The sequence below is a fragment of the Rattus norvegicus genome, chromosome 3 (genome assembly GCF_036323735.1).
Source record: "Rattus norvegicus strain BN/NHsdMcwi chromosome 3, GRCr8, whole genome shotgun sequence".
Lineage (NCBI taxonomy): Eukaryota > Metazoa > Chordata > Mammalia > Rodentia > Muridae > Rattus > Rattus norvegicus.
Genome location: NC_086021.1, coordinates 45831777 through 45858902, shown reverse-complemented (window position 1 = coordinate 45858902; position 27126 = coordinate 45831777). Strand labels below are relative to the sequence as shown.

The following is a 27126-nucleotide window of genomic DNA, read 5'->3' as shown; positions in this document are numbered from 1 at the left end:
TCCCCGAGACAGACTCTCAGTATAACAACAGCATTAAATTCCAAGATGTCAGGCAGCAAACTCTTTTATGCATTAAGTCTAAGCCTGGATTCTATTAAGTATTATTCTTTTGTACATATGCTGACATGATATTTATGAATCTTAAAAGAAGATTTTCAATTTGAAACTCCTTCATAGAAGTTTTAAACAGCTGTAGAAAGAATGCAGAGTTGAGTTCTGTTACTGTTTGTTGGTTTGTTTTAGATGAGCAATTCCTCTTTTATACTGTGCTCAGTACATTTGCTTCCTCTCAACATTCATTCAAAAGTAGCCTGGTATACAGGTTATCAATTTGGACAGTGTTATAGATGGTACTGTCACCTAGTTCCATGTTGCTCAGTTAGTTCTGGCACACAAATCCTAGATTCCAAGCTGGTCCCTTGTTCATCTTATCACATGGATCTTTGTTTCCTTGATAATGAGCATTGTTGGGAGAAAAGTAGCCCGTCTTCCACCAACACGGATCCTGTTTGCACTACGAATTGTGGTTCCTGGGTGTTAGCTATAACTGCTGGTTGCATCTGAAAAGTTCAGCTTAGTGATAGAATAGACTGATAAAACCCTGAAGACTTTGCAAACCGATGCTTAGTATCTAAGAGGTTAGGGGTAAGGCTCATTTTAAACTATTTGCTACTAACTGTGAAGATCCGAGTTCAGATCTTCACAACCCACCTAAATGTCAGACAGACCAAGTGTGATCCCCATACTTAGAAGCCAGAGACATGATAGTCCTGGGCCAACCTGGCATTTCAAAAAATGAAAATGAAAAGAAAGAAATCCAATTATCTATAAAATTCTTTTTCAGTATGCATTAAATAGTAATGTACCAGGGATTACATTTTGGTTACCATATAACATTGTTGGCTTCGAGGAGATTTCGGGATTCTAACAGATAATACATGAGCCATGCATCCAACACGAAGAGCACGGGTGGTGGCATAGCCTCCATGTTTATGTAGATTCTATCTTATTTCCCCCTTCAAGTCAATTGTGGGCCATGTGTAAATTCTTAAGCAGTCCTTGCAAATGCAATGATTCTATGACTTCTTTAAAGGCAGATCCAAAAAGGAATGGGCTAAGAATTCTTCCCAAGATTTTCCTCAAATAAGATATTATCTACACACACCTGATTAAAAATAATAATCAGTGAACTACTAGATAAACAAACATAAAATAAATAAATATCCTAATGACAAACATACATTTCTGTCCACACTGCACAAACATACTCGGCAAACAAATCCAGAGCAGAAACATATTTAAGATACACAGAGGACACCATGGAAAAGAGTTGTACAACAGAGTTTAAAATTTAATATGAATACAGCAAATACAGAGGTGAATGCCAGCAGCAAACCACTGAACTGAGAATAGGACCCCCGTTGAAGGAATCAGAGAAAGAACTGGAAGAGCTTGAAGGGGCTCGAGACCCCTTATGAACAACAATGCCAAGCAACCAGAGCTTCCAGGGACTAAGCCACTACCTAAAGACTATACATGGACTGACCCTGGACTCTGACCCCATAGGTAGCAATGAATATCCTAGTAAGAGCACCAGTGGAAGGGGAAGCCCTGGGTCCTGCTAAGACTGAACCCCCAGTGAACTAGTCTATGGGGGGAGGGCGGCAATGGGGGGAGGGTTGGGAGGGGAACACCCATAAGGAAGGGGAGGGGGGAGGGGGATGTTTGCCCAGAAACCGGGAAAGGGAATAACACTCGAAATGTATATAAGAAATACTCAAGTTAATAAAAAAAATAAATAAAAAAAAGCAAAAAAAATTTAATATGTATGTGTACTTAATATATATAAAGAAATAGAGTCTGTGTGATGTACACATACACTGTTATCAATAGTTTAAGATCATTCATTATCTGAAGTAGGAAATATAAAGATTTAGAATCCTATAAGGGGTTGGGTTCGTTAGTTGTGTTTGTGGTTTTATTTTTGTTATTTCGTATTTGGATTTCATGCTACCTCCATATGATAGCTTATGTTTATTTTACAGATACTAGAGGAATGGTATCAGAGAGAATTTGCTTTAGTGTTTTGTTACTTGGAAACAATAGAAAAGAAATGTTCCTATCTGTCAATGTACCCACAGTCAGCATAACTGAGAGATTCGGAGCAACACAGGGTACCTTTGTTCAAGCTGAATATTTCATCCACTGCAGTCATTCTTTCTGGCTTGAAATGAAATCTCAGCCCATGGTGGGATCTTTTGTTTCTATTTCTACAGACCCCTAAACCTTGTGCCTTACTGTGCCACTCTGAAGCAGTTTCCTGCAGGCATAGTTCAAAAATCATGCTCCCCTTTCAAATCTTTCCTGCAAGGGAGAAACAGAGACCAAGGCAATGTTATGATCAGGGTGGTAGAGGTTCCACCTTTGACTCAAGAGGTTCTCTTGATGCCACTGGGAGTGAGGTGTGTATAAGTTTCCTGTCAGTTCAGTAGCCCACAGGACTTATGAGAAATGAAATGCAACTTAAAGCCGTTAGAACAGAAATTGGAGATTGTCACAGCAAAAAATCCTGCTTGAGTTAGTTAAGACCATTTTCTGACCACAAGACACAAATCGTCCCTTGCTGTGGATCCCTTCCTGTTATGTATCTATCTCATCCACCTAAAGAGATCAGAAGAATAGTAATACTTTCAGGTTATGATACATCTCAATGGAATTTCAAACATTCAGATCCCAGATATAGACCATTTCAGATTAGCAAAATGAAGTTTAGCAAAGTGAGGAGAGCCACTAACCTTGTCTTATTCCTGAGTCTTTTTCTCTGTGGTTACCTCCTAGGAGATTTGTTTGAACTAAAATGATGTACTGTAGAGAAGGTTTTCTTACCAACAATCAGATGAACAATGAAGGCTGTACAAGCTCAGGAGAAAATGAGATGGTGGTGTTCTTTTTCTTTAGTGACAACTTCTTAAAAGAAACCTTTATTATATTTTCACAGAATAATTATTGTTAGCAAAATTAAATGTTCCATTCCCCAGATGGCCTTCAGTACAACGGTCTTTATGTATTTTCTGCAGAGAAATTAGAATGTTGTCATTAGAACATATTTCCTACTTAAATTATTTATGCACTAGAGCATAATAGTCTTTATTTAATGCCATGAATATAATTTTATATGATTATTGTGAAAGTGGTTTATCTTCAGATGTTAGTTTTAAATTTGTAGGTTCCATGTTTATTTTAGGAACTTAATGTATTTTATACGCTACTGTTTTATATTCGTCAAACCAATGCTGTCCACAAACAAATTAATAAACCCAGTGTTTCTCTTTGTTACCTTTTTATGACAACCTATGGTAAAAACACCTGCAAGCAATTTCTCAATTTCCTGCATAAGACACCACAGTATAATTATATTCTTAATGTGTATGTTAGACATGTAGACAAATTCATCTTATTTTTTTTCAGTTTTTCCCCTTTGACCAACACTTTCTTCATTCCCTCTTCAGTTAGACCACTGAACTGAGCTTAGCAAGTGTCCATTTATGTGTAATGTGCACACAGACAATTATTTACCGTATAATGTCATTGAAACCTTGCTACTTAAATAAATACGGAGAGCATCATGGGTGCAACAAGCCAGAAAAATGAAAAGTCAAATACTGTCTGACCTCATTTCTGTGGGGTTCTAAAGCAACTTGAAACCCCCAGTGAGTCATGACCCAAAAAAAAAATTTAAAACGTATGAGCTTAGTATTTTGTATATGTCTTGTTTTTTCAACTCTAGTTAATCCTGAAGAAATAATATTCCATATATGTAAACCTGGAGAATTTCGCTGCAAAAACAAACACTGTATTCAAGCTCGGTGGAAGTGTGATGGCGATGATGACTGCCTAGACGGGAGCGATGAAGACTCTGTAACATGCTGTATGTTCTCCCTCAAATAATCTCAAACTATATGTCCCTGAGTGAGTGTGTGGATTACCAAAGTAGCCTACAACATATCTGAAATTTTGTCTGCTGTAAATTCATTCAAATTTCTTTCCTAGTGGCTCTTTGCTTAAGGTTAAAGTATAGAAAACTTCCTTTGCATTGAAGTCAAGGTCTGCTTTTCTCCTCTTTCCCTATCCTTCCTATGTCTGTTCTCTGATGAACAAACCACATTACGATGTTACTCCATAGTACACTTTGGGATCTTTGCTTGTACAGACATGAAAAGTCAGGTTAACTCCTTTTGAGACAGAAATTTGGATACAAATGTCACATTTCATCTCATTGCTTTTTAACAACAAAGACTTAAAGAAAATTTAAAGGGTTGGTGTGGATTTGGACTGCAGTGCTACCTGTATTACTGTCTCTAGTTATGATTGGAAACACACCTGGAGCACTCAACCCGGAAGGAATCTTTTTTATGCCTACCTATATTACCACCAAGCCTTTGATGTTTGCCAGAACAAAAGCTGTTGTTCATGTTCCTGGTGAAAATAGGGACACTCCTCACATGTAGAGATATAAGACAGTTTTGAAAAGCATATGAAACATTCCTCCGAGATTACATTTGATTAGCAAAATGACTTTAAACCTGAAAAGGATTTTATTAGGAAAAATAATTATTTTTGGTAACAACTTCTTTCATTTTAACATGATTGAAATAATTCAGAGTTAATTCTGTTCACTTTTCATTTGTTTGAAATTAAAATATAACAATATGAAATAGTTTTTTAAACTACATACAAGTGGTCTACTCCACAATATGTAACAATCGCGCTCTGAATAAAAAATGCCACAAGATTACACATCTCAAAACTTTTTACTAACTGCTAGTCCCTGATACATAAACCGAATTAATCCATGGACACATTGCTACTTTCTCTGGAATTCCTCTCACGAACCATCAATTCATTTTCTTTTGTATTAATCCTCATGTTATCATTTTCATTTGTACTATTATCTGTATGTACTTATGAGTGTTGATTATTAAATTGATACAACACTTTTGGAGTGGCAAGAGAGAGCATTTTCTGGAAGGATGAATAGTTTGTTTCCTAGCGTTCTAAACACATAGAATATCAAGTCGTACCTGACTTAACTGCTCCACTTCTTTTTTTTTTTTTTTTAGTTTTTTTTTTTAATTAACTTGAGTATTTCTTATATACATTTCAAGTGTTATTCCCTTTCCCGGTTTCCGGGCAAAGTCCCCCTCCCCCCTCCCCTTCCTTATGGGTGTTCCCCTCCCAACCCTCCCCCCATTGCCGCCCTCCCCCCATAGTCTAGTTCACTGGGGGTTCAGTCTTAGCAGGACCCAGGACTTCCCCTTCCACTGGTGCTCTTACTAGGATATTCATTGCTACCTATGGGGTCAGAGTCCAGGGTCAGTCCATGTATAGTCTTTAGGTAGTGGCTTAGTCCCTGGAAGCTCTGGTTGCTTGACATTGTTGTACTTTTGGGGTCTCGAGCCCCTTCAAGCTCTTCCAGTTCTTTCTCTGATTCCTTCAACGGGGGACCTATTCTCAGTTCAGTGGTTTGCTGCTGGCATTCGCCTCTGTATTTGCTGTATTCTGGCTGTGTCTCTCAGGAGCGATCTACATCCGGCTCCTGTCGGTCTGCACTTCTTTGCTTCATCCATCTTGTCTAATTGGGTGGCTGTATATGTATGGGCCACATGTGGGGCAGGCTCTGAATGGGTGTTCCTTCAGTCTCTGTTTTAATCTTTGCCTCTCCCTTCCCTGCCAAGGGTATTCTTTTTCCTCATTTAAAGAAGGAGTGAAGCATTCACATTTTGATCATCCGTCTTGAGTTTCCTTTGTTCTAGGGATCTAGGGTAATTCAAGCATTTGGGCTAATAGCCACTTATCAATGAGTGCATACCATGTATGTCTTTCTGTGATTGGGTTAGCTCACTCAGGATGATATTTTCCAGTTCCAACCATTTGCCTACGAATTTCATAAACTCGTTGTTTTTGATAGCTGAGTAATATTCCATTGTGTAGATGTACCACATTTTCTGTATCCATTCCTCTGTTGAAGGGCATCTGGGTTCTTTCCATTTTCTGGCTATTATAAATAAGGCTGCGATGAACATAGTGGAGCACGTGTCTCTTTTATATGTTGAGGCATCTTTTGGGTATATGCCCAAGAGAGGTATAGCTGGATCCTCAGGCAGTTCAATATCCAATTTTCTGAGGAACCTCCAGACTGATTTCCAGAATGGTTTTACCAGTCTGCAATCCCACCAACAATGGAGGAGTGTTCCTCTTTCTCCACATCCTCGCCAGCATCTGCTGTCACCTGAGTTTTTGATCTTAGCCATTCTCACTGGTGTGAGGTGAAATCTCAGGGTTGTTTTGATTTGCATTTCCCTTATGACTAAAGATGTTGAACATTTCTTTAGGTGTTTCTCAGCCATTCGGCATTCCTCAGCTGTGAATTCTTTGTTTAGCTCTGAACCCCATTTTTTAATAGGGTTATTTGTTTCCCTGCGGTCTAACTTCTTGAGTTCTTTGTATATTTTGGATATAAGGCCTCTATCTGTTGTAGGATTGGTAAAGATCTTTTCCCAATCTGTTGGTTGCCGTTTTGTCCTAACCACCGTGTCCTTTGCCTTACAGAAGCTTTGCAGTTTTATGAGATCCCATTTGTCGATTCTTGATCTTAGAGCATAAGCCATTGGTGTTTTGTTCAGGAAATTTTTTCCAGTGCCCATGTGTTCCAGATGCTTCCCTAGTTTTTCTTCTATTAGTTTGAGTGTGTCTGGTTTGATGTGGAGGTCCTTGATCCACTTGGACTTAAGCTTTGTACAGGGTGATAAGCATGGATCGATCTGCATTCTTCTACATGTTGCCCTCCAGTTGAACCAGCACCACTTGCTGAAAATGCTATCTTTTTTCCATTGGATGGTTTTGGCTCCTTTGTCAAAAATCAAGTGACCATAGGTGTGTGGGTTCATTTCTGGGTCTTCAATTCTATTCCATTGGTCTATCTGTCTGTCTCTGTACCAATACCATGCAGTTTATATCACTATTGCTCTGTAATACTGCTTGAGTTCAGGGATAGTGATTCCCACTGAAGTCCTTTTATTGTTGAGGATAGCTTTAGCTATCCTGGGTTTTTTGTTATTCCAGATGAATTTGCAAATTGTTCTGTCTAACTCTTTGAAGAATTGGATTGGTATTTTGATGGGGATTGCATTGAATCTGTAGATTGTTTTTGGTAAAATGGCCATTTTTACTATATTAATCCTGCCAATCCATGAGCATGGGAGATCTTTCCATCTTCTGAGGTCTTCTTCAATTTCTTTCCTCAGTGTCTTGAAGTTCTTATTGTACAGATCTTTTACTTGCTTGGTTAAAGTCACACCGAGGTACTTTATATTATTTGGGTCTATTATGAAGGGTGTCGTTTCCCTAATTTCTTTCTCGGCTTGTTTCTCTTTTGTATAGAGGAAGGCAACTGATTTATTTGAGTTAATTTTATACCCAGCCACTTTGCTGAAGTTGTTTATCAGCTTTAGTAGTTCTCTGGTGGAACTTTTGGGATCACTTAAATATACTATCATGTCATCTGCAAATAGTGATATTTTGACCTCTTCTTTTCCAATCTGTATCCCCTTGATCTCCTTTTGTTGTCTGATTGCTCTGGCTAGAACTTCAAGAACTATATTGAATAAGTAGGGAGAGAGTGGGCAGCCTTGTCTAGTCCCTGATTTTAGTGGGATTGCTTCAAGTTTCTCTCCATTTAGTTTAATGTTAGCAACTGGTTTGCTGTATATGGCTTTTACTATGTTTAGGTATGGGCCTTGAATTCCTATTCTTTCCAGGACTTTTATCATGAAGGGGTGTTGAATTTTGTCAAATGCTTTCTCAGCATCTAATGAAATGATCATGTGGTTTTGTTCTTTCAGTTTCTTTATATGATGGATCACGTTGATGGTTTTCCGTATATTAAACCATCCCTGCATGCCTGGGATGAAGCCTACTTGATCATGGTGGATGATTGTTTTGATGTGCTCTTGAATTCGGTTTGCCAGAATTTTATTGAGTATTTTTGCGTCGATATTCATAAGGGAAATTGGTCTGAAGTTCTCTTTCTTTGTTGTGTCTTTGTGTGATTTAGGTATAAGAGTAATTGTGGCTTCGTAGAAGGAATTCGGTAGTGCTCCATCTGTTTCAATTTTGTGGAATAGTTTGGATAATATTGGTATGAGGTATTCTATGAAGGTTTGATAGAATTCTGCACTAAACCCGTCTGGACCTGGGCTCTTTTTGGTTGGGAGACCTTTAATGACTACTTCTATTTCCTTAGGAGTTATGGGGTTGTTTAACTGGTTTATCTGTTCCTGATTTAACTTCGATACCTGGTATCTGTCTAGGAAATTGTCCATTTCCTGAAGATTTTCAAATTTTGTTGAATATAGGTTTTTATAGTAAGATCTGATGATTTTTTGAATTTCCTCTGAATCTGTAGTTATGTCTCCTTTTTCATTTCTGATTTTGTTAATTTGGACGCACTCTCTGTGTCCTCTCGTTAGTCTGGCTAAGGGTTTATCTATCTTGTTGATTTTCTCAAAGAACCAACTTTTGGTTCTGTTGATTCTTTCTATGGTCCTTTTTGTTTCTACTTGGTTGATTTCAGCTCTGAGTTTGATTATTTCCTGCCTTCTACTCCTCCTGGGTGTATTTGCTTCTTTTTGTTCTAGAGCTTTTAGGTGTGCTGTCAAGCTGCTGACATATGCTCTTTCCTGTTTCTTTCTGCAGGCACTCAGCGCTATGAGTTTTCCTCTTAGCACAGCTTTCATTGTGTCCCATAAGTTTGGGTATGTTGTATCTTCATTTTCATTAAATTCTAAAAAGTTTTTAATTTCTTTCTTTATTTCTTCCTTGACCAGGTTATCATTGAGTAGAGCATTGTTCAATTTCCACGTATATGTGGGCATTCTTCCCTTATTGTTATTGAAGACCAGTTTTAGGCCGTGATGGTCCGATAGCACGCATGGGATTATCTCTATCTTTCTGTACCTGTTGAGGCCCGTTTTTTGACCAATTATACGGTCAATTTTGGAGAAAGTACCATGAGGAGCTGAGAAGAAGCTATATCCTTTTGCTTTAGGATAGAATGTTCTATAAATATCCGTTAAGTCCATTTGGCTCATGACTTCTCTTAGTCTGTCGACATCACTGTTTAATTTCTGTTTCCATGATCTGTCCATTGATGAGAGTGGGGTGTTGAAATCTCCCACTATTATTGTATGAGGTGCAATGTGTGTTTTGAGCTTTAGTAAGGTTTCTTTTACGTATGTAGGTGCCCTTGTATTTGGGGCATAGATATTGAGGATTGAGAGTTCATCTTGGTGGATTTTTCCTTTGATGAATATGAAGTGTCCTTCCTTATCTTTTTTGATGACTTTTAGTTGGAAATTGATTTTATTTGATATTAGAATGGCTACTCCAGCTTGCTTCTTCTGACCATTTGCTTGGAAAGTTGTTTTCCAGCCTTTCACTCTGAGGTAGTGTCTGTCTTTGTCTCTGAGGTGTGTTTCCTGTAGGCAGCAGAATGCAGGGTCCTCATTGCGTATCCAGTTTGTTAATCTATATCTTTTTATTAGGGAGTTGAGGCCATTGATATTGAGAGATATTAAGGAATAGTGATTATTGCTTCCCTTTATATTCATATTTGGATGTGAGGTTATGTTTGTGTGCTTTCATTCTCTTTGTTTTGTTGCCAAGACGATTAGTTTCTTGCTTCTTCTAGGGTATAGCTTGCCTCCTTACGTTGGGCTTAACCATTTATTATCCTTTGTAGTGCTGGATTTGTAGAAAGGTATTGTGTAAATTTGGTTTTGTCATGGAATATCTTGGTTTCTCCATCAATGTTAATTGAGAGTTTTGCTGGATACAGTAACCTGGGCTGGCATTTGTGTTCTCTTAGGGTCTGTATGACATCAGTCCAGGATCTTCTGGCCTTCATAGTTTCTGGTGAGAAGTCTGGAGTGATTCTGATAGGTCTGCCTTTATATGTTACTTGACCTTTTTCCCTTACTGCTTTTAATATTCTTTCTTTATTTTGTGCGTTTGGTGTTTTGACAATTATGTGACGGGAGGTGTTTCTTTTCTGGTCCAATCTATTTGGAGTTCTGTAGGCTTCTTGTATGTCTATGGGTATCTCTTTTTTTAGGTTAGGGAAGTTTTCTTCTATGATTTTGTTGAAAATATTTACTGGTCCTTTGAGCTGGGAGTCTTCACTCTCTTCTATGCCTATTATCCTTAGGTTTGATCTTCTCATTGAGTCCTGGATTTCCTGTATGTTTTGGACCAGTAGCTTTTTCCGCTTTACATTATCTTTGACAGTTGAGTCAATGATTTCTATGGAATCTTCTGCTCCTGAGATTCTCTCTTCCATCTCTTGAATTCTGTTGGTGAGGCTTGTATCTACAGCTCCTTGTCTCTTCTTTTGGTTTTCTATATCCAGGGTTGTTTCCATGTCTTCTTTCTTGATTGCTTCTATTTCCATTTTTAATTCCTTCAACTGTTTGATTGTGTTCTCCTGGAATTCTTTCAGGGATTTTTGTGATTCCTCTCTGTAGGCTTCTACTTGTTCTCTAAGGGAGTTCTTCATGTCTTTCTTGAAGTCCTCCAGCATCATGATCAAATATGATTTTGAAAATAGATCTTGCTTTTCTGGTGTGTTTGGATATTCCATGTTTGTTTTGCTGGGAGAATTGGGCTCCGATGGTGCCATGTAGTCTTGGTTTCTGTTGCTTGGGTTCCTGCGCTTGCCTCTCGCCATCAGATTATCTCTAGTGTTACTTTGTTCTGCTATTTCTGACAGTGGCTAGACTGTCCTATAAGCCTGTGTGACAGGAGTGCTGTAGACCTGTTTTCCTCTCTTTCAGTCAGTTATGGGGACAGAGTGTTCTGCTTTCTGGCGTGTAGTTTTTCCTCTCTACAGGTCTTCAGCTCTTCCTGTGGGCCTGTGTCTTGAGTTCACCAGGCAGCTTTCTTGCAGCAGAAAATTTGGTCTTACCTGTGGTCCCGAGGCTCAGGTTCGCTCGTGGGGTGCTGCCCACGGGCTCTCTGCAGTGGCAGCAACCAGGAAGACCTGTGCCGCCCCTTCCGGGAGCTTCAGTGCACCAGGGTTCCAGATGGTCTTTGGCTTTTTCCTCTGGCGTCCGAGATGTGTGTGCAGGGAGCAGTCACTTCTGGTTTCCCAGGCTTGTCTGCCTCTCTGAAGGTTTAGCTCTCCCTCCCACGGGATTTGGGTGCAGAGAACTGTTTATCCGGTCTGTTTCTTTCAGGTTCCGGCGGTGTCTCAGGCACAGGGGTCCTGCCGCTCCTGAGCCCTCCCCCACGGGAGCCCAGAGGCCTTATACAGTTTCCTCTTGTGCCAGGGATGTGGGCAGGGGTGAGCAGTGTTGGTGGTCTCTTCTGCTCTGCAGCCTCAGGAGTGCCCACCTGACCAGGCGGTTGGGTCTCTCTCCACTTCTTTTTAATAATAGGCTCACACAGAGCCCATGGATGCTCCCTACCTTTGGCTCCTTCTAGTCCCAGTAATCTTGTACCTGTTCAGAGCACAAGTATTTCATCTGCATACTTAACTCGTTAGCTCTGTCACACATTTATCTTTATCTTTGCTCTTTTTTGTCAACATAGGAAAACTCAGCTATTTTATAGGAATAATTGGCATTGTATTTGTACCATTAATATTGTGATGACACTTTCTGTCAGTATTCTGGAGTATTGTCATATTTTATTCCATTACAGGAGTCATAGGCTTACATTAGGATCTGTACTTCATCTTCTACACATATTCAAGTGTACATAGAAGTCTGTTTCTCTGAAGTGTCTTCACCAAGCTTTGCAGTTGCCTCTTCTCTTGTTTCCCTGGTTGAAATAAGCTTCTTAACTAAAAAGTATTCCTCTATAATTGCCTGGTATTCTTCCTTTCCACATTGCTTCCAGAGTAGTTCTTATAGGATCAAGTCCTTCTAATTGAAGCAGTTGCAGGACCTGTTACCTGACATGTGAGGTGCTTAAAGTTATACACTCAAGTGTTTAACTTGTAGTCCATCATCTATCTACTTAACGTTTATTCTTAAAGAGTTGAATTATTTGTTGCCATTCAGAAAAATGCTTCTTATTGTTCTTGTCTATAATACTGAAATGACATCAGTCTATGAAATTTAATATGATTTGTAGGTGCTTCTTAAGAAATTCTTTGTAACCATCCATAAACCTCAGTACAACACTTAGTTAAGCATCCATCTTCCGTACAATCCTGTTACAGTAGTTCTTATTCTATATCACAATAGCATTGTTTCTTCATCTGGTTTTCTCTAATAAAAGATCAATATCCTCCTTGGAAGATATGGTTGGCTGCAGCATGTTTCTAGTCTCAACTTTAAAAGTGAATCTCTGCTATGAAAGTATGGGAGTATACGAGTAGGAATGTATAAGACAGGAAGTATAGGGCAAGCATCACAGACTATCTGCTTCTAGAACATTCTTTTTGAACATTGCAGTCATTCTGGATAAATGTTACTTCTTCATTTTAAAGTCAATAGTATAATGCAAATACAAACCTTTGAAGAGAATTATTCTAGATTTTAATCATACAATCTTCTACCTACTATTTTTTTATCCCTTTACTGCCAGTATTTCATTAGCTCACCACTAACTACAAAACTCTGATGTTTTTTCTCATTAATAGAGATGTATCAGAGTCTTGAAATCATTATGTAGAGTAGGTAGGCCTAAAGCTTACAACCCCTTGCATCTTCCTTGCTACTGTCTGGTCTTATAAAATTGGCCACAAAGGTCCTTATGAAACTGGCCACAAAACTTCACTACATTATGAATGCATAATCTTGCTCCTTTAAAACATTGATCTCTGATCTTTGTGGGACTTTTATTTTTCATGGGTATCTATACTTTGTAAAGTCTCTGAAAAATTTAGAAAATGTTAATCATGCATTTTATCATAAATAGCAAAAATAGATAAATTCATTCAATGTCTTTTAATAATAATTTCCCCTCCCTCAACTCTTCCCAGACCCTCCCCATATCCTTAGCCACCTAACTACATGTCTTAATTTGAATTTTATTGCTGTGAAAAGACACTATGACCAAGGCAAATTTTATAGAGAATTTTATTGAAATTGGTTTACAGGTACAGAAGTTTATTGCATTATCATTAAGACGGAAACGTAGTACCCAGATAGGCATGGTTTGGAAGAAGCTGAGAGATCTATACCTTGATTTAAGGCTGCTACGAGATGAGTGAACATTCCCAGGTAGCTAGGAGAAGGGTCTCAAAGCCCACATCCACAATGGCACACTATCTCTAGCAAGGCCACGCTTACTCAAACGCGGCCACTCTTCCTAATAGGTCACTTTCTGGGCCAGGCATATACAAACCACCACACTACACATGCAGGCTCTCTTTTCTAAAATAAATTTCACTTTATTCAAATAAAAACCTTCCCTAAAGAATGGAAACAACCATGAGTATTTTAGAAATATGTGTTTTGTGAGTGCATATTTTAATTACACACATTTGATATGCAACAAAATGAGAAAAAAACTTTCCCATTGTAAACAAAACTTATAAAAATATGTTTTTCATAGAAAATGTACACTTATTGCATTAGATAAAAATAAAAGAACATCAAAACTGTGGAAAAATATGGAAACTAATCATTAGGAACCTGAAAAATAATTTAGAATGTTTCAGCAGTCTCAATTAACCTGGACCCCTGAGGTCTCTCAGACATTGGATCACCAACCAGGCAGCATACACCAGCTGAAATGAGGCCCCCAACACATAGACAGCAGAGGGCTCCGGGATCTGGGTTCAGTCAGAGAAGATGCACCTAACCCTCAAGAGACTGGAAGCCCCAGAGAATTTAGAGGTCTGGTGGAGTGCATGGAGTGGCAACAGCCTCATGGAGACAGGGGTTGGGGCGATATGACATGAAGAACAGTCGGAAGGTGGATGAGGTGAATAAAATCTGAAGTTTAAAAAAATTAGAAAAAAAATGTTACTGTAAAGAGACTCCCCATTGTGGTTAGATATTTGACAGCTGAGGCTCAGCTGTGTATCAATTTATGATAGTTGCTCTCATTTTCAATATCACTTTTACTTAAATGCTTATTCATTCATGTTTGGAAAGCATGCTGTGTTATTAAAATTACATACAGTCTCATTTTTAGTATAGCTTTATTATAATTTTGTCATAAGCAAGTCATTTTTATTTCTTTTCTTTTCAAATTTCAAAATAGAGTGGCTAGATTAGAACACAAGATTGTTTAATATTTTAAGAAACAATTGAATAAATTATATATATGTGTATATATATATATATATCAATGTGTGAATAATCACTTTGAGATATAATTGCCCTGCTGAATATTAAACATTGAAGTTGATTTAAAATCTGTAAGGATTCTGGATTTAAGTGACAAGTTTTGGTAAGTGACCAAGAAGAAACAAAGTAAGCGATATCACTGATTTTCATAAACGCTGAAGATTGAATATATTACATTTTATTTTACATTTATTTACCTCTCATATGTAGGTTATATTTTAACAAAGGCTGCAACATTAATATTTCCTACAAAATTAAGGATGGAAACTGTAGCATTTATTGAAACATAACATTATATTAACTGAAATAGTTTTGTTGCCCTAATTAAAATACTCACTACATGAATTAAACTTGTGTACCTCCCCTACAGTCAATCATAGCTGCCCGGAGGATCAGTTTAAATGCCAGAATAATCGTTGTATCCCCAAGAGATGGCTTTGTGATGGAGCAAATGATTGTGGGAGCAATGAAGATGAGTCTAACCAAACCTGCACAGGTAAAGGTCTACACATATGTGATAAATCACCTCCACATGTGTGGCATCGACAATCTGATTACTGCCATGGTCACTGAATTCAGTGTTCGGTGTCACAAAGGACAGATTGTAAATGTTTTACTAATCCTTGAACATGATTCTGTTTTTCAAATTAATTTGGCACTTCATCTGTCCACGTGGGCTGCATGTTGATCAACATCTCCATGTTCATGCTATACTGTCCTAGGCAGCAGAAGATATTCATTAGCATGCTGTGGTCCTGGCCACCTCACCAGGAGAAGTATTTATTTTATCCTGAGAAAATACTTAAATTTTTTTTATATTTTTCTGCTACAGAATACCTTTGTGAATAATTTTCTCTTCATGGAACATTATTTATGGGAGGCAGGGTTTTTTTCTCTGCATGAAGTCCCAACGCTACTAGGCATATTTATATTTCCATATAATCCATGCCTTTGTAATCAATCATTGATTCCCTAGCCAGCTTCTCATTGAATATAAATATACAGCTGGTGGTACAGCTTACAAAAGAGTTCCAGAAAGGTCATGATTACTAGGTAAATGTTGACAAATGAATGTGGCTAGCAGCAGCCCAGTACTCTGCAAATGATGAGCAAAAGCTAGTGTGTGGCGATACATGTTGCTATAATTGGTGAAAACTGATTGTTGGATGATGGTGCAATATTAAAGCACACAATCCACACTATATCTCTTTATCTTTGAGCCGTTATATGCCTTACTAAATAAATACAAACTAGACAAAGCAGACTGTATACAGAGAAATTTGTTCCTACTTGCTTTTTGGCATTGAATTTTCTGTGCAAAAGCTTGTCCCCTGTGTCTTACCTTTTGAATACATTCCTTTTAGCTGTTAGTATCTAACAATCTCTGTTAGACACTGGGATAACTAAAAATGGTTTTCCAAAGATTTTCTCGCTTTGTACAAACGAGTAATTGTAAATGTAAAAGTAATAACATTTTCTACCATGAATCGACATTATATGAACAGACTTTTCTATGGTGAAGCATTTGCTGACCATCTGTGGACCATCAATTTTCTTGAGTCTTGATTGAACCTTCTATAAACTTTAGGGGGAGTGAATTTTTTAAATCCTGAGTGTGTGTGTGTGTGTGTGTGTGTGTGTGTGTGTGTGTGTGTGTTAAAACAAAAGACCTTGAGAGTTACTTTCAAGATCTTTCATTTTGTAGGTGAAATCTAGCAGAGATTGCCTAAACCTTTGGACTGAACTGTAGTATACACCAGATTATCTTCGATTTTATGTGCATCCAACTTGACTTTGGGAAGGTTACACTGAGTATGACTCTAATTTGCAATGAAGCATTTCTGCACACCAATGCACATACTAAGCTCTTAAGATTAAGGTTTAATTCAAAAATTGTGCTTCATTACAGCCTGATCATAAACAGGGAGAGACTTTTGCCATAAAATAGAGAGACACATTTTATAGTATCACACCTTACTTGTTTATATTAATTACTAATTTGGCTTGTTTCCACATGATTTATATAAGAACATTTGCATTCAGTTAACTAATAGTTGGGGCAGAATGAAAATACTACTATGTAAGAGCAAACAAAGCAATCAATCCTGATTAGTGTTATTTCGAGAGTCCTGGATTCCTATGGTCCATTATGAAATAAAACACAGCATGTTGAATGCCATTTCACATTGTGCCCCTAACTAACAGGTCATTACAATCATGTCAGTATATTTTAGGCAGCTGGTATCTCTGAAAGGGACCTTGAAACTCAAAAAATAAAGAGAAAAAGAAATGTCTCTTTTATGTTTACAATGTCTGAAATTATGGTTAATATATGATATATTTCCATTTTATCATACTCCGGTAACTAACAATTCATATGACCTGCCACACCTGGGCAAGGGGCACATCCCTCCTGGCATGTGAAATCCAATTGCATATGCAAAGATCTATTTTGGATGAAAAGGCTCAAATCAGGGATATTCTTATCATAAAATGTTTTCTTCATCAGTTTAAATTGGGGTGGTTTGTATATGAATGGGAGTCTTCTGTCTACAGATCCATTTCCTAATCTGTTCATTTAGGACTTTCCCCAATATGAATCAGTACATATTTATCATGGCATTGATAATAGAATGATCGAAAGTATGTAGTACTTTCACTTGTAGACAGAGAGCAAGGACAAACAAAAAGACACATCCGCAGCCAGCCATTGTCATGCAGGATGCAAAGTCCAAAGTTGAACCACACCGCGTTTATTCTGTCCATTTTTTTGCTGACTGGACATATGCAATGTTGGAAGCAAGAACCTCATTTGATAAAATGCCTGCACTAAATTGTCCTGTGGGCAAGCAAACCTGTTTTGCATGCTCTTGGATGGTGACAGATATGGCAGAGCCTAGTTCACTGTGTGTGATGATACCTCTTGCCATATGATCCTGACCAGTTATAAAAAATAACTTAAGACATGGAAAGCAAGCTATTAGGCAGAGTTCTGTATTAACTGTTGCCTCTTCTTCAGTTATGTGCTCCAGATTTATGCCTATGTTCCTAATTCTTATTTCTGTAAGCGATGGAATATGTACTGAGAGCAATATGAAATATATGCTTTCCTCATCAATTGGCTTTAGGTCATGGTGTTTCCTCGCAGCCATCGAAAGCCAAGGGTCATAAGAAAGTATTTGGGCAGAACTCTTGAAAGAGACACTGTTAAACCCGTGCAAACATAGAAGAAAAATCCATAAGTAATAATAAAATTATTTTACAAAGGAAGTAAATAATCTGAATAAAAAGAAGTTTTGTCGATATTATAGGGGGAAGGAGATGGTACATGTTATTATTGGATGCATAAATTGAATTTTTATACTAGAAAATAGTTTAAGTTTCAAAATGTATGCATGTTTAATTCTGAAACATGTACTTTCCCAGAACAGTTAATATCCAGGCATAGAAAAATCTGAGATGTTCTTTATGTGAGAACTAGAATTAAAATACTCCCTAACCAACACAATTTTAAATGGGTAGAATACCAGATTGATTTGTATATTGTCATGTTTAGTAGCAATGGGTGATCTCATACTCAAATGTCAAAAAGAATGAGGAGTTTTCAAAATATCTTAAGTAACAATTTAAAAATACAAACATTCTTGTTTGCAGGACATATGAACTATAAATTCTTTATGTCACTTATAAATTCATGTATAGTATTTAAAAATATTCCCAGAGATGAAAACAAAATAGTCTGGTCCGTGCAAGAGAGATCAATGTGTGGGAAATACTCCATGGTCCTTAAGATGAAGCTACAGCACACGTTTCTTAAACAAAACAAAGCAAAATTCTGTGGCGAATGGAGAGAAAAAAAATTAGTTGTGGCTGTAAGATATCAACATGTGTCTACATTAGTTGGTAGACCTCAATTTGTGATAGAAACAGTTCACTAAGACCAAATTACCAACTGTTACCTTATTGGGTTGGGGCAAATGTGGCCTAAATACTAGGAACAAGTTACAGGCAGAACCTAGAAAGGTGGTAGCACATGCATGGGTCAAAAAAGGAGCAGACATAGCTGCACAGACCAGCCGTTGTTCCTCAAAATTTTAATTCCCATTATTCAATTCTAAGAGGTTTTCAGAGGCCTAAATGGGTAGTAGTTAGATTTGAAATTCACTTTCCTCAAGGTAATATTAATAATTCTTACACTTGCACCTAGGCAATCTAAAGCCAACATTTTCTCCCATCAGTGAACTATAATTATATTGTACAATATTCTTGTCCTCACATCATCCAACAAGTCTGATTAAACATGTTCTAGGAAATGTGAAGGTATAATTACATTAAAATAATCAATATAATAAAATTAGACCTTTCACAACATAAACTAAAAAAAGTTACTCCCCCCTCTTCTCTTATAGTGCTGGAAATAATAGCTAAGGTCTTGGACAAGGTGTCCAAATGCTGTACCCTGAGGTACATGCCCAGCCCTTGGTTTTTTGAATTAGGCTTTTATAATGTAGACCGGGCTACTCTTAAAAGCATCAGCTTTCTTCTTCCTCCATGCAACTTCTGGGATTACAGGCATAAGCCAGTATGTGTTGTCTAAACAGAATGCTTTGGTTCAAGCAGCAAAGGGGACGTTTCTGACTGCTTTGCTTGAAGAGGCTTCTCCTACAGTGCTTACACTCTGTGGTTCCACTCAGCGACACGGCAACAACAATGAGCAGGAACACTCATACTGTGAAAGTGAAATTTCAATTCAACTGCCAGATAAACAATTTTGAAAAAGGCACTAACTTCCTCTTTAGGGTACCATTTGCCATAAAATTAGAGTCCTTCAGGGCCGCTAGTCTAACATCACCAACAAACTAATTACATCTGATGCAGCAGAGGCCTAAAAAAAGAAAACACTGTGTTGTCTCTTAGTGAGTCCATTGATTTGAAAGTGCTTATTCTGTCAATCTGGTTATGTCTGGAAGGCTAAACTTAGAGAATTAAGGGATAAAATATCTTTCTCATCTGAAATCATTTAAATTTCTCAGGCAGAGGAAGAAAATTGTTTTTCTCCATGATTAGAAGAGATAGAGAATTCCAGCACTTTCTAGTCATAGTATCTTCAATAGCTATATAGCAAATTCTTGAGTCAGGGACTACAGCCATTCCTGCAGTTTCGTCGTGATAAAGGGCACACACACACTTCCCCTTGCCGTCACAATGGTAAATCGTATACTGTTCGAATTAGTCTGAGAAGTTCTTTTTCTTATCTCTCTAATAAGAGCAACTCGTCCAAGAAATCTTTGCTAGAATCAAGAGACTGATAGGAAAGACTGTATTAACAAGAACCTAAGGTTAAATAGCAGTACATTACATAAATTAAATATATTATGATTATACAAGGTTGGAATTAAATGACTATAAATTATCTGATGATATTTTCCTTTAAAATTAATAAAGAATATAAAAAATAGGTAGGAAGAAGGAGGAAGGGAGTCACCAAGAATAGGAGGAGAAAAAGGGAAGAACGCTAAAGACAGAAAGAAAAAAAGGAGGGAAAAGGTTAGGGAGAAAGAGAGAACAGTGGAAAACAAGAGTCCTTCTAAATTTCTCTTAAAACGCAAAAGGTGAAAATAATTGCCTATAACCACAGAAGCACTACAGACATTTAAAAGGGGGAATTGTTTATCTCCTTCACATAGCCTAAAGTTTTCTTCATCCAATAGCCTAAAAGCCCACACCTGGGATGTATGCTTCTGCATTGTTTGCAATGTTTCATAAAAATTACACATTATACAAAATTAGCTAAGACCTTCATTGAGTTACATTATATAAAATTAGCTAAGACCTTCATTGGGTTTATTTTGCATCTCAGGATAATTGGAAAGATAATTGGTAAAATCAATTAAAGTTGCAATTAGAAATATTTCATGGTTTTTAAAATAAACAATCAAAATTTCACAACTTTATACATTTATTAGAATATGTAAAATGTGTTAATTCAACACAAGTAATCAGTTTCTAAAATGGAAATAGATATTATATAAAATATTTAACACATTATCTGTATAGCAAAATACATACTATAATAACATTGCAAATTACTCTAATTCTAGATACTATGAATATAGAATATGTACCTCCAGTTCATACTGGTCACAACTCTCTCTCTCTCTCTCTCTTTCTCTCTCTCTCTCTCTCTCTCTCTCTCTCTCCCTCTCTCTCTCTCTCTCTCTCTCTCTCTCTCCCTCTCCCTCTCCCTCTCTCTCTCTCTCTCTCTCTCTCTCTCTGTGTGTGTCTGTCTACTTTTATAAAGATATTATTTCAAATAACTTCTATGTAGATTAACATTAGCCTTCAAGTTAAATTATTTCAAGCAAACTTGTTTTTTCCACGTAGAGATGATAAAATTTGTTACCGTGTAAGGCTCTTCTGTCTTGTGTGGAAGTTCAGAACCTAAGCAGTCTCTCACTGTCTTCAAGCATCAACAACATACCCCACCTTTCGCCCTTTCCAAATAGAAAGATACGCAGAGTGGGATAATTTTATTTCATACAAATTTCTGTTTCCAAGAGAAAGATGAAAAATGCACATTCAAAGTAACCAGTAGGCACCAGGCACAGGCCTGCGGTCTGGAGAAGAGCAACAAATGAAACCATTCATGCTCTTCACTGTTGATCTGGACAATAGAAAAGGTCAAAGTGCAGCCTGTGGGATCCCATTGCTTCAACCTACTGCTTCTCACTAGCACAAACGGTTTTACATATTGGTGTTCCTGGCAGCCCTCAGGAGAGCCCAAAGCAAAGTTTTGAGCATAGCGATCAAAGAAGTTGTGCATCATTTTATACAGCTGCACGAGGAATCCTTATAAAGTCCTAGGCCAAATGTATGTCTTAGAAAATATTTCTGCATTCTCTCTTCACATAGAGAATTCACTAGCAATGCAGGATTAATACACAGGAACTATTAGATGAGAGGAGCAATTCTGACCCAACATTAGAACCTAGGTATCTTGAGATTTGCTCACAGGCCTCTCTTCGCGTTGCAGGACAACAGTTTCTTAATTTGGTAGCAAATGATAGTTTTTTAAAAGTACCAAGTTGGATGAAATTTAATTCAATAAAAATTTATTGGTCATTTTTAAAAATAATAACTTTTCTTCATTCACAGAAGTTTGCAAGAAATATTAATTTTAGTGGCCATTTTCAATGAAAGATAACACGGGTATACTTCAGAGCAGAGAAGTAGGTAATGTTACAGAGCCTTAACTAAAAATTCACTTTAAAAAATTGTATAATTAAAAAAGAAGTCATGACTTTGAAGGAGAGCAAGACGGAGTAAATGTGAGAGTTTGGAGGATGGGATGGGGAGGGAGCGATATAATTAAATTAAAATATCAAAACTTTATAATGAGCTAACATAAACATAACATTTATTATAAAACTTATATTGCATGTGACATTACTCAGAGAGTCTGCGAATTGATTCTTTGCATATAAATTGATCTTCGCAGCCAGAACTTGTCAAGCTGACCAATTTTCTTGTGGAAATGGGCGCTGCATTCCTACAGCATGGGTATGTGACCGAGAGGATGACTGTGGTGACCAGACAGATGAAGTGACATCCTGTGGTAAGTTGAGAACGGGTTGCGCTTTAGGAAACATGTCAGATACAGTGCACTGGCCCTGCATTTCCCTTATCAGCTATTTCTACATGACTAGGACTCAAGAAAGCAATTATTTTACTTTCATTGCAACTCTTTGAACATGACTTTCAATGCCTGCTTCAGAACAGATCTCGGTCATGAAAGAGTTAGAATATCCTCAGCTGAAATGGTTCTAGACGGAGCAGACTGTGCTGGGAAGAAGCAGTTAGACTAAATAGATGTTCTTTTGTTCACTCCTAGTCTTAGAGCCATAATGCTAAACTTACAAAACAAAATTGTGTGTTGATCGACATTTAGAGTCAACGACAGGGTATGTTTTGTGTTAGCATATATATGTCACATTGTGGGAGCAATAAATAATCTAGACTGAGAAGGAGGAGTAAGTATCAACTGTGAATTTCTGTAGTATTCCAACTGCCAAAAAAAATTTTGTTAATGGTCTCAGTCACATTACATTGGATTTTGCATTTTCAAAAAAAGGGAAATTTGTTGACAAAATTGCAAATGTAATTACTCTTTTTAGTACATGTGAACTTGTGTAAATTATCATTTGTCAAGTGTGTATTAAAATAGAATAAGAAAATTAAACCCATTTTCTAAGAAACATTTCAATTCAGAGGAAGCAATTTTAAAGATTGCTATTAGAAAATATTATCCTTAAGGGTAAAGAGAGAGAGAAGAAAAAGCCACAAATGAGGAATAAAGGATACACTTATTAGAAATAAAAATGTTAGGGTTAGCCCTGTGGCACAGAGTTTAAACGTTTGTTCACCATGTATAAGACACTAGCAGTAACCCCCCACTATCACACATAGTCTAACAAAATAACACTATGTATGTGTGGGGATATACGTGTGCATATGATAAATGTATTTTATTTTTAATACACTATGTATTTTTATGTAATGCGAGTTATTAGTATCAATGAAAGCAATAAAATAAAATTTTAATCCCACAATTTAAACAATTTAGAGGATTCATTTCCTGTTTGCTTAAGATGTCTTTGTTAGACATTTTAGTTGAACGAAGTTATTGTGTTTCTGGGCACATTTTGAGCTTCTGACCTGTGAATATGGGAAAAGAATAATTGGTATGAGAAAGAAAGATCAATAGGGCAAGGCATAGCTATATGAAAGTGACTTCATAAACAAAGAAAAAACATGGCCTACATGGAATGGCTGCACCCTAGCCAGTAAGCCATAGCAGTATGACCTTTCTTATCCTACAGAATAACCCTGTAGTCCAAAAGTTACACTTGTGTCAGATGCTAGAAGGCTACGACGCTAATGAGCTCTGCTTGCTTTCCTCTTTTGGTTTTATTTATTGATAATACACTAGAAGTGTTATGAACAACAGGAAAACCTACCACCAATGTCACAAACCTAATAAGAAATGACTTCAAACCCATGTATACATATATGTACACACACATGCATTAAAGTCTGAGATCTTTACGCAGACTTCATATCTTTGTTCTGATCTGGGGAAGGGGTGGCTAGGTTTAGTCAGAACATTTTATTTACTATGACTTTAAATTTTATAAATTATAGGAGAGGGTGAGTAATAGCTAACATTTCAATAATATTCAAAATAATTAAACCAGCAAGCTTCTATACCTCCAAGGAGGCGAGGAGCACTGAGGAAGGACTATTACATGTATATATTTTTTTTTCCGGAGCTGGGGACCGAACCCAGGGCCTTGCGCTTCCTAGGTAAGCGCTCTACCACTGAGCTAAATCCTCAGCCCCACATGTATATGTTTAAATGAATCTTTATGTCAATCTATAGAGCCCAATGCTTTCCATACTTCACACCTAGAAGAACTGAGATAGAAACTTTAGCGTCACACTGGAGACCATGAAGCCCATCAATATGTGTCAACCTATGTGTGTTTTAAGTTAAAACTTAGTCTTTCCAGATTGGCATTAATTTGGGTCCTAGACATGAGGTACTAAGAAGGGGTCGGTAATGTCATACTCCTTAATTAAAGGCACACATATCTATTATATGTTTAAATGATGATATCCTAGTGTTTAACATTCCCTGCTACAAGAAGCTTTGAGTTGGTATTTGATTCTCTGGAGCTATCTGTATATATTCCCATTAGAGTGACTGTCAACATGCCAACATTACTTTCTGAATGGTAAAATCAGGGAGAGATATGCAGAACTGTAGTAGTATGTACGATTTCTGGAATACTCATGCACTAGACTAACATTCATTCATGATTAAGACAATGAATTTGTTGCAAAATTATGAACATTATTGTTGTCATTTATATATTTTCAAAAATGTAAATAAATTCCTAATAATTTTGTTTTAATAGTGGCATGTAATTAACTACTGGCTCTGAATATTTTAAAAACTCTCTCAGGAGCTTCCTTCTGTTGTCATGTTTTACATCTTGTTTTTTATGTTTTCCATGCCTTAATAGACAGTATCTGCCTTACAACTGTTAGCCAAAATAAACCTTTTATTTCATTAAGAAACATCAGTTCTCACAAGCTGTCACAAGACTTACCAGCATACCAGTGGGTAAAAATAAACTGTGACAATTTAGATGGTGAATAATTTGGTTTTAAATATGGAGAACAATGTAGATTGTCAACGACATACCTGTATGCTAATCCCATCTACTTTTTCTTTACAAGATAGTATGTGTCCAACAATCTCTTCTTTTAGAAATGTCTGTTTACATACTAACTTTATATTGTTCTAAATGTATCCTTATAGCCATTTCTTTGTTATGCTACTTTATTTAATATATTTGATTCCCTTTTTTTCCTTCTAGCAGCCCAAGTCAACCCTTCCAGATCACCCCCCCCTTAATCTCAAAATAATAATATCTTCTTTCCTGATTATTATCATTACACATTCACAAGGGTATATCTATGTGATCAAATATATAAAATATACCTTTTTGGGTCTGCTTTGTGTGTGTGTGTGTGTGTGTGTGTGTGTGTGTGTGTGTGTGTGTGTGTGTGTGTGGTTTCAGGGCTATCCATTTTGTACTAGACAGACAGTTATGGAATATATTCCTGGGAGTAGCTATTACTCACTCCACAGTCATACATTACAAGTAGTTCTTTGCTTAGGGAGTGCTGCCCTAGGTTTTCCCCCTTTCTATTAACATGCCTATAGATATTGCCATTGCTTTATTTATGCAGCCTCCTATTTTATTTATTTATTTATTTGTTTGTTTGTTTATTTTATTTAAGCTTCTAGGAAAGATTGTTTAACTGCAAATTTTCTAACATTCTATCTCAAATAATCTTTTTATCTCCTTTTCAATGACGTCCTCTGATCAGTATATACAGGAGCCGCAATATGAATGTATCTGTTTTGATTGGGTTCACAACAATTGATGTATTGATGTCTGCATTGTATTCAGTTGTGGTCTCTCTCTCTCTCTCTCTCTCTCTCTCTCTCTCTCTCTCTCTCTCTCTCTCTCTCTCTCTCTCTCTCTCTTTCTCTTTTTTTTCCGGAGCTGAGGACTGAACCCAGGGCCTTGAGCTTGCTAAGCAAGCGCTCTACCACTGAGCCTAATCCCCAACCCCTCTCTCTTTTTTTAATTGGATAATTAATCTATTTACATTTCAAATGTTTCCCATCAGCAAACCCCCATCCCATCTCCCCATTGCTTCTATGAGGTTGCTTGCCCAGCCTGCCCACTCCTGCCTTACCACCCTAGCATTCCTCAACATTGGGGCATCAAGCCTTCACAGGACCAAGAGCCTCCCCTCCCATTTATACCAGATAATGCCATTCTCTGCTATATATGCAGCTGGAGCCATTGGTCACACCGTGTATACGCTGGTTGCTGGTTTAAACTCCGGGAGCTCTGAGGGTTCTGGTTGGTTAATATTGTTCTTACTATGGGGTCCCTTCAGCTCCTTTGGTCCTTTCCCTAAGTCCTCCATTGGGGTTCCCATGCTGCAAGCATCCACATCTGAATAGGTAAGGCTCTGGCTGACCCTCTCTGGAGACATCAAGTTGTGGTTTTCTGTGGTACCCTCCACTTGTTACAAAAAGAAGCTTCTTTCACTAAGGTTGGTAGTTACACTTATCTGTGTGTATAAGCACAAGACTTAGACTATAATTAGGAGTTATATTGGTCTAACAATGAAGTTATATTAAATTCCCCCCCTAAGGTCCATGACCAAATTAGAGCCAGGGGCTTAGCGACAGTTCTAATATGATTCTTGTTTTCTCTCATGGTTTTTAGACCTAAAGTCCAATTAGACAGTCATTGTTTATCACCAACATGTGGGTTCCACTTCTATCAATATCTTTGCAAACTAGCCATTGTTGTGTTTCAAAGGTGTTACAACTGGGTAGGACTATGAATTGATTCCTTCCCTTGGCTGCTTCAATAATAATTTCTGCTACAATAAAAGCTAGCCTAGAGTAGCAAGGCTTTCACCCTATATCTATCTCAAACTATCTGTCCTAAGTGTGTGTGTGTGTGTGTGTGTGTGTGTGTGTGTGTGTGTGTGTGTGTTTCAGGTATAAAGACTATATTCAGCATCTGACAGGCAGCTAAATTCATATATGACATATATAAATATATGTGTATATATGCATATATGTATATTTGTATACATGCATTTTGCATGATTTTAGGTGGATATGAAATAACAAAGTCCTTTGTGGTTTTATTATACAACTTTGGTATTATTTTTACATGCTCTTTTCTCCTCTTGTATTGACCTTCCTACCCTTTGCCTTGTTGATTCTCTACACCTCCCACCAAAGGAAAATGCAAATATATAAAGTGAGGGATATGTTTGGTTTTTTCTTGTTATGTTTGAAATTTTCATATATTCTTGTCATTTGTTTTGATCAAGTCTACTACTCATTCCTTCTCCTCTAGTCCTTCCCCTATCTCTCTTATCTGTCCACTTTTCTCACCCACCTCTGTGTGTTATTTTAAAAAATACACTGAATCTGTTTAATGTGTCAAAATGTACATGGGTGTAAAGTCATCTATTAAAGCCTGAGGAGCCACTCTGGCTGTGTCCCTGACTCTTTATGACCCTTTATGATTTTTACAAGAGCTCTATATAAGAAGCTGACCAAGAAACTCTGGGAGGAATAATCTCACTTTATAGAAGA

General features: G+C 37.3%; 1 protein-coding gene across 6 annotated transcripts in view; it reads left to right on the top strand.

Moving 5' to 3' along the window:
• The window catches only part of Lrp1b (LDL receptor related protein 1B), a 2121147-nt gene that overhangs the window by 1266245 nt on the left and 827776 nt on the right, over positions 1-27126 (top strand). For 5 of the 6 annotated variants that reach the window (XR_010064783.1, XM_063284870.1, XM_063284872.1 and 2 more), the window contains exons 16-18: positions 3788-3928; positions 14731-14856; positions 21859-21975. Coding sequence is in view for 5 of the 6 variants with exons in the window: in XM_063284870.1 (XP_063140940.1) it covers positions 3788-3928; positions 14731-14856; positions 21859-21975 (384 nt within the window). In the remaining variant the exon portion in view is untranslated. The remainder of the gene's footprint in view (positions 1-3787; positions 3929-14730; positions 14857-21858; positions 21976-27126) is intronic. The other variant, XM_063284873.1, reaches the window with a different exon arrangement.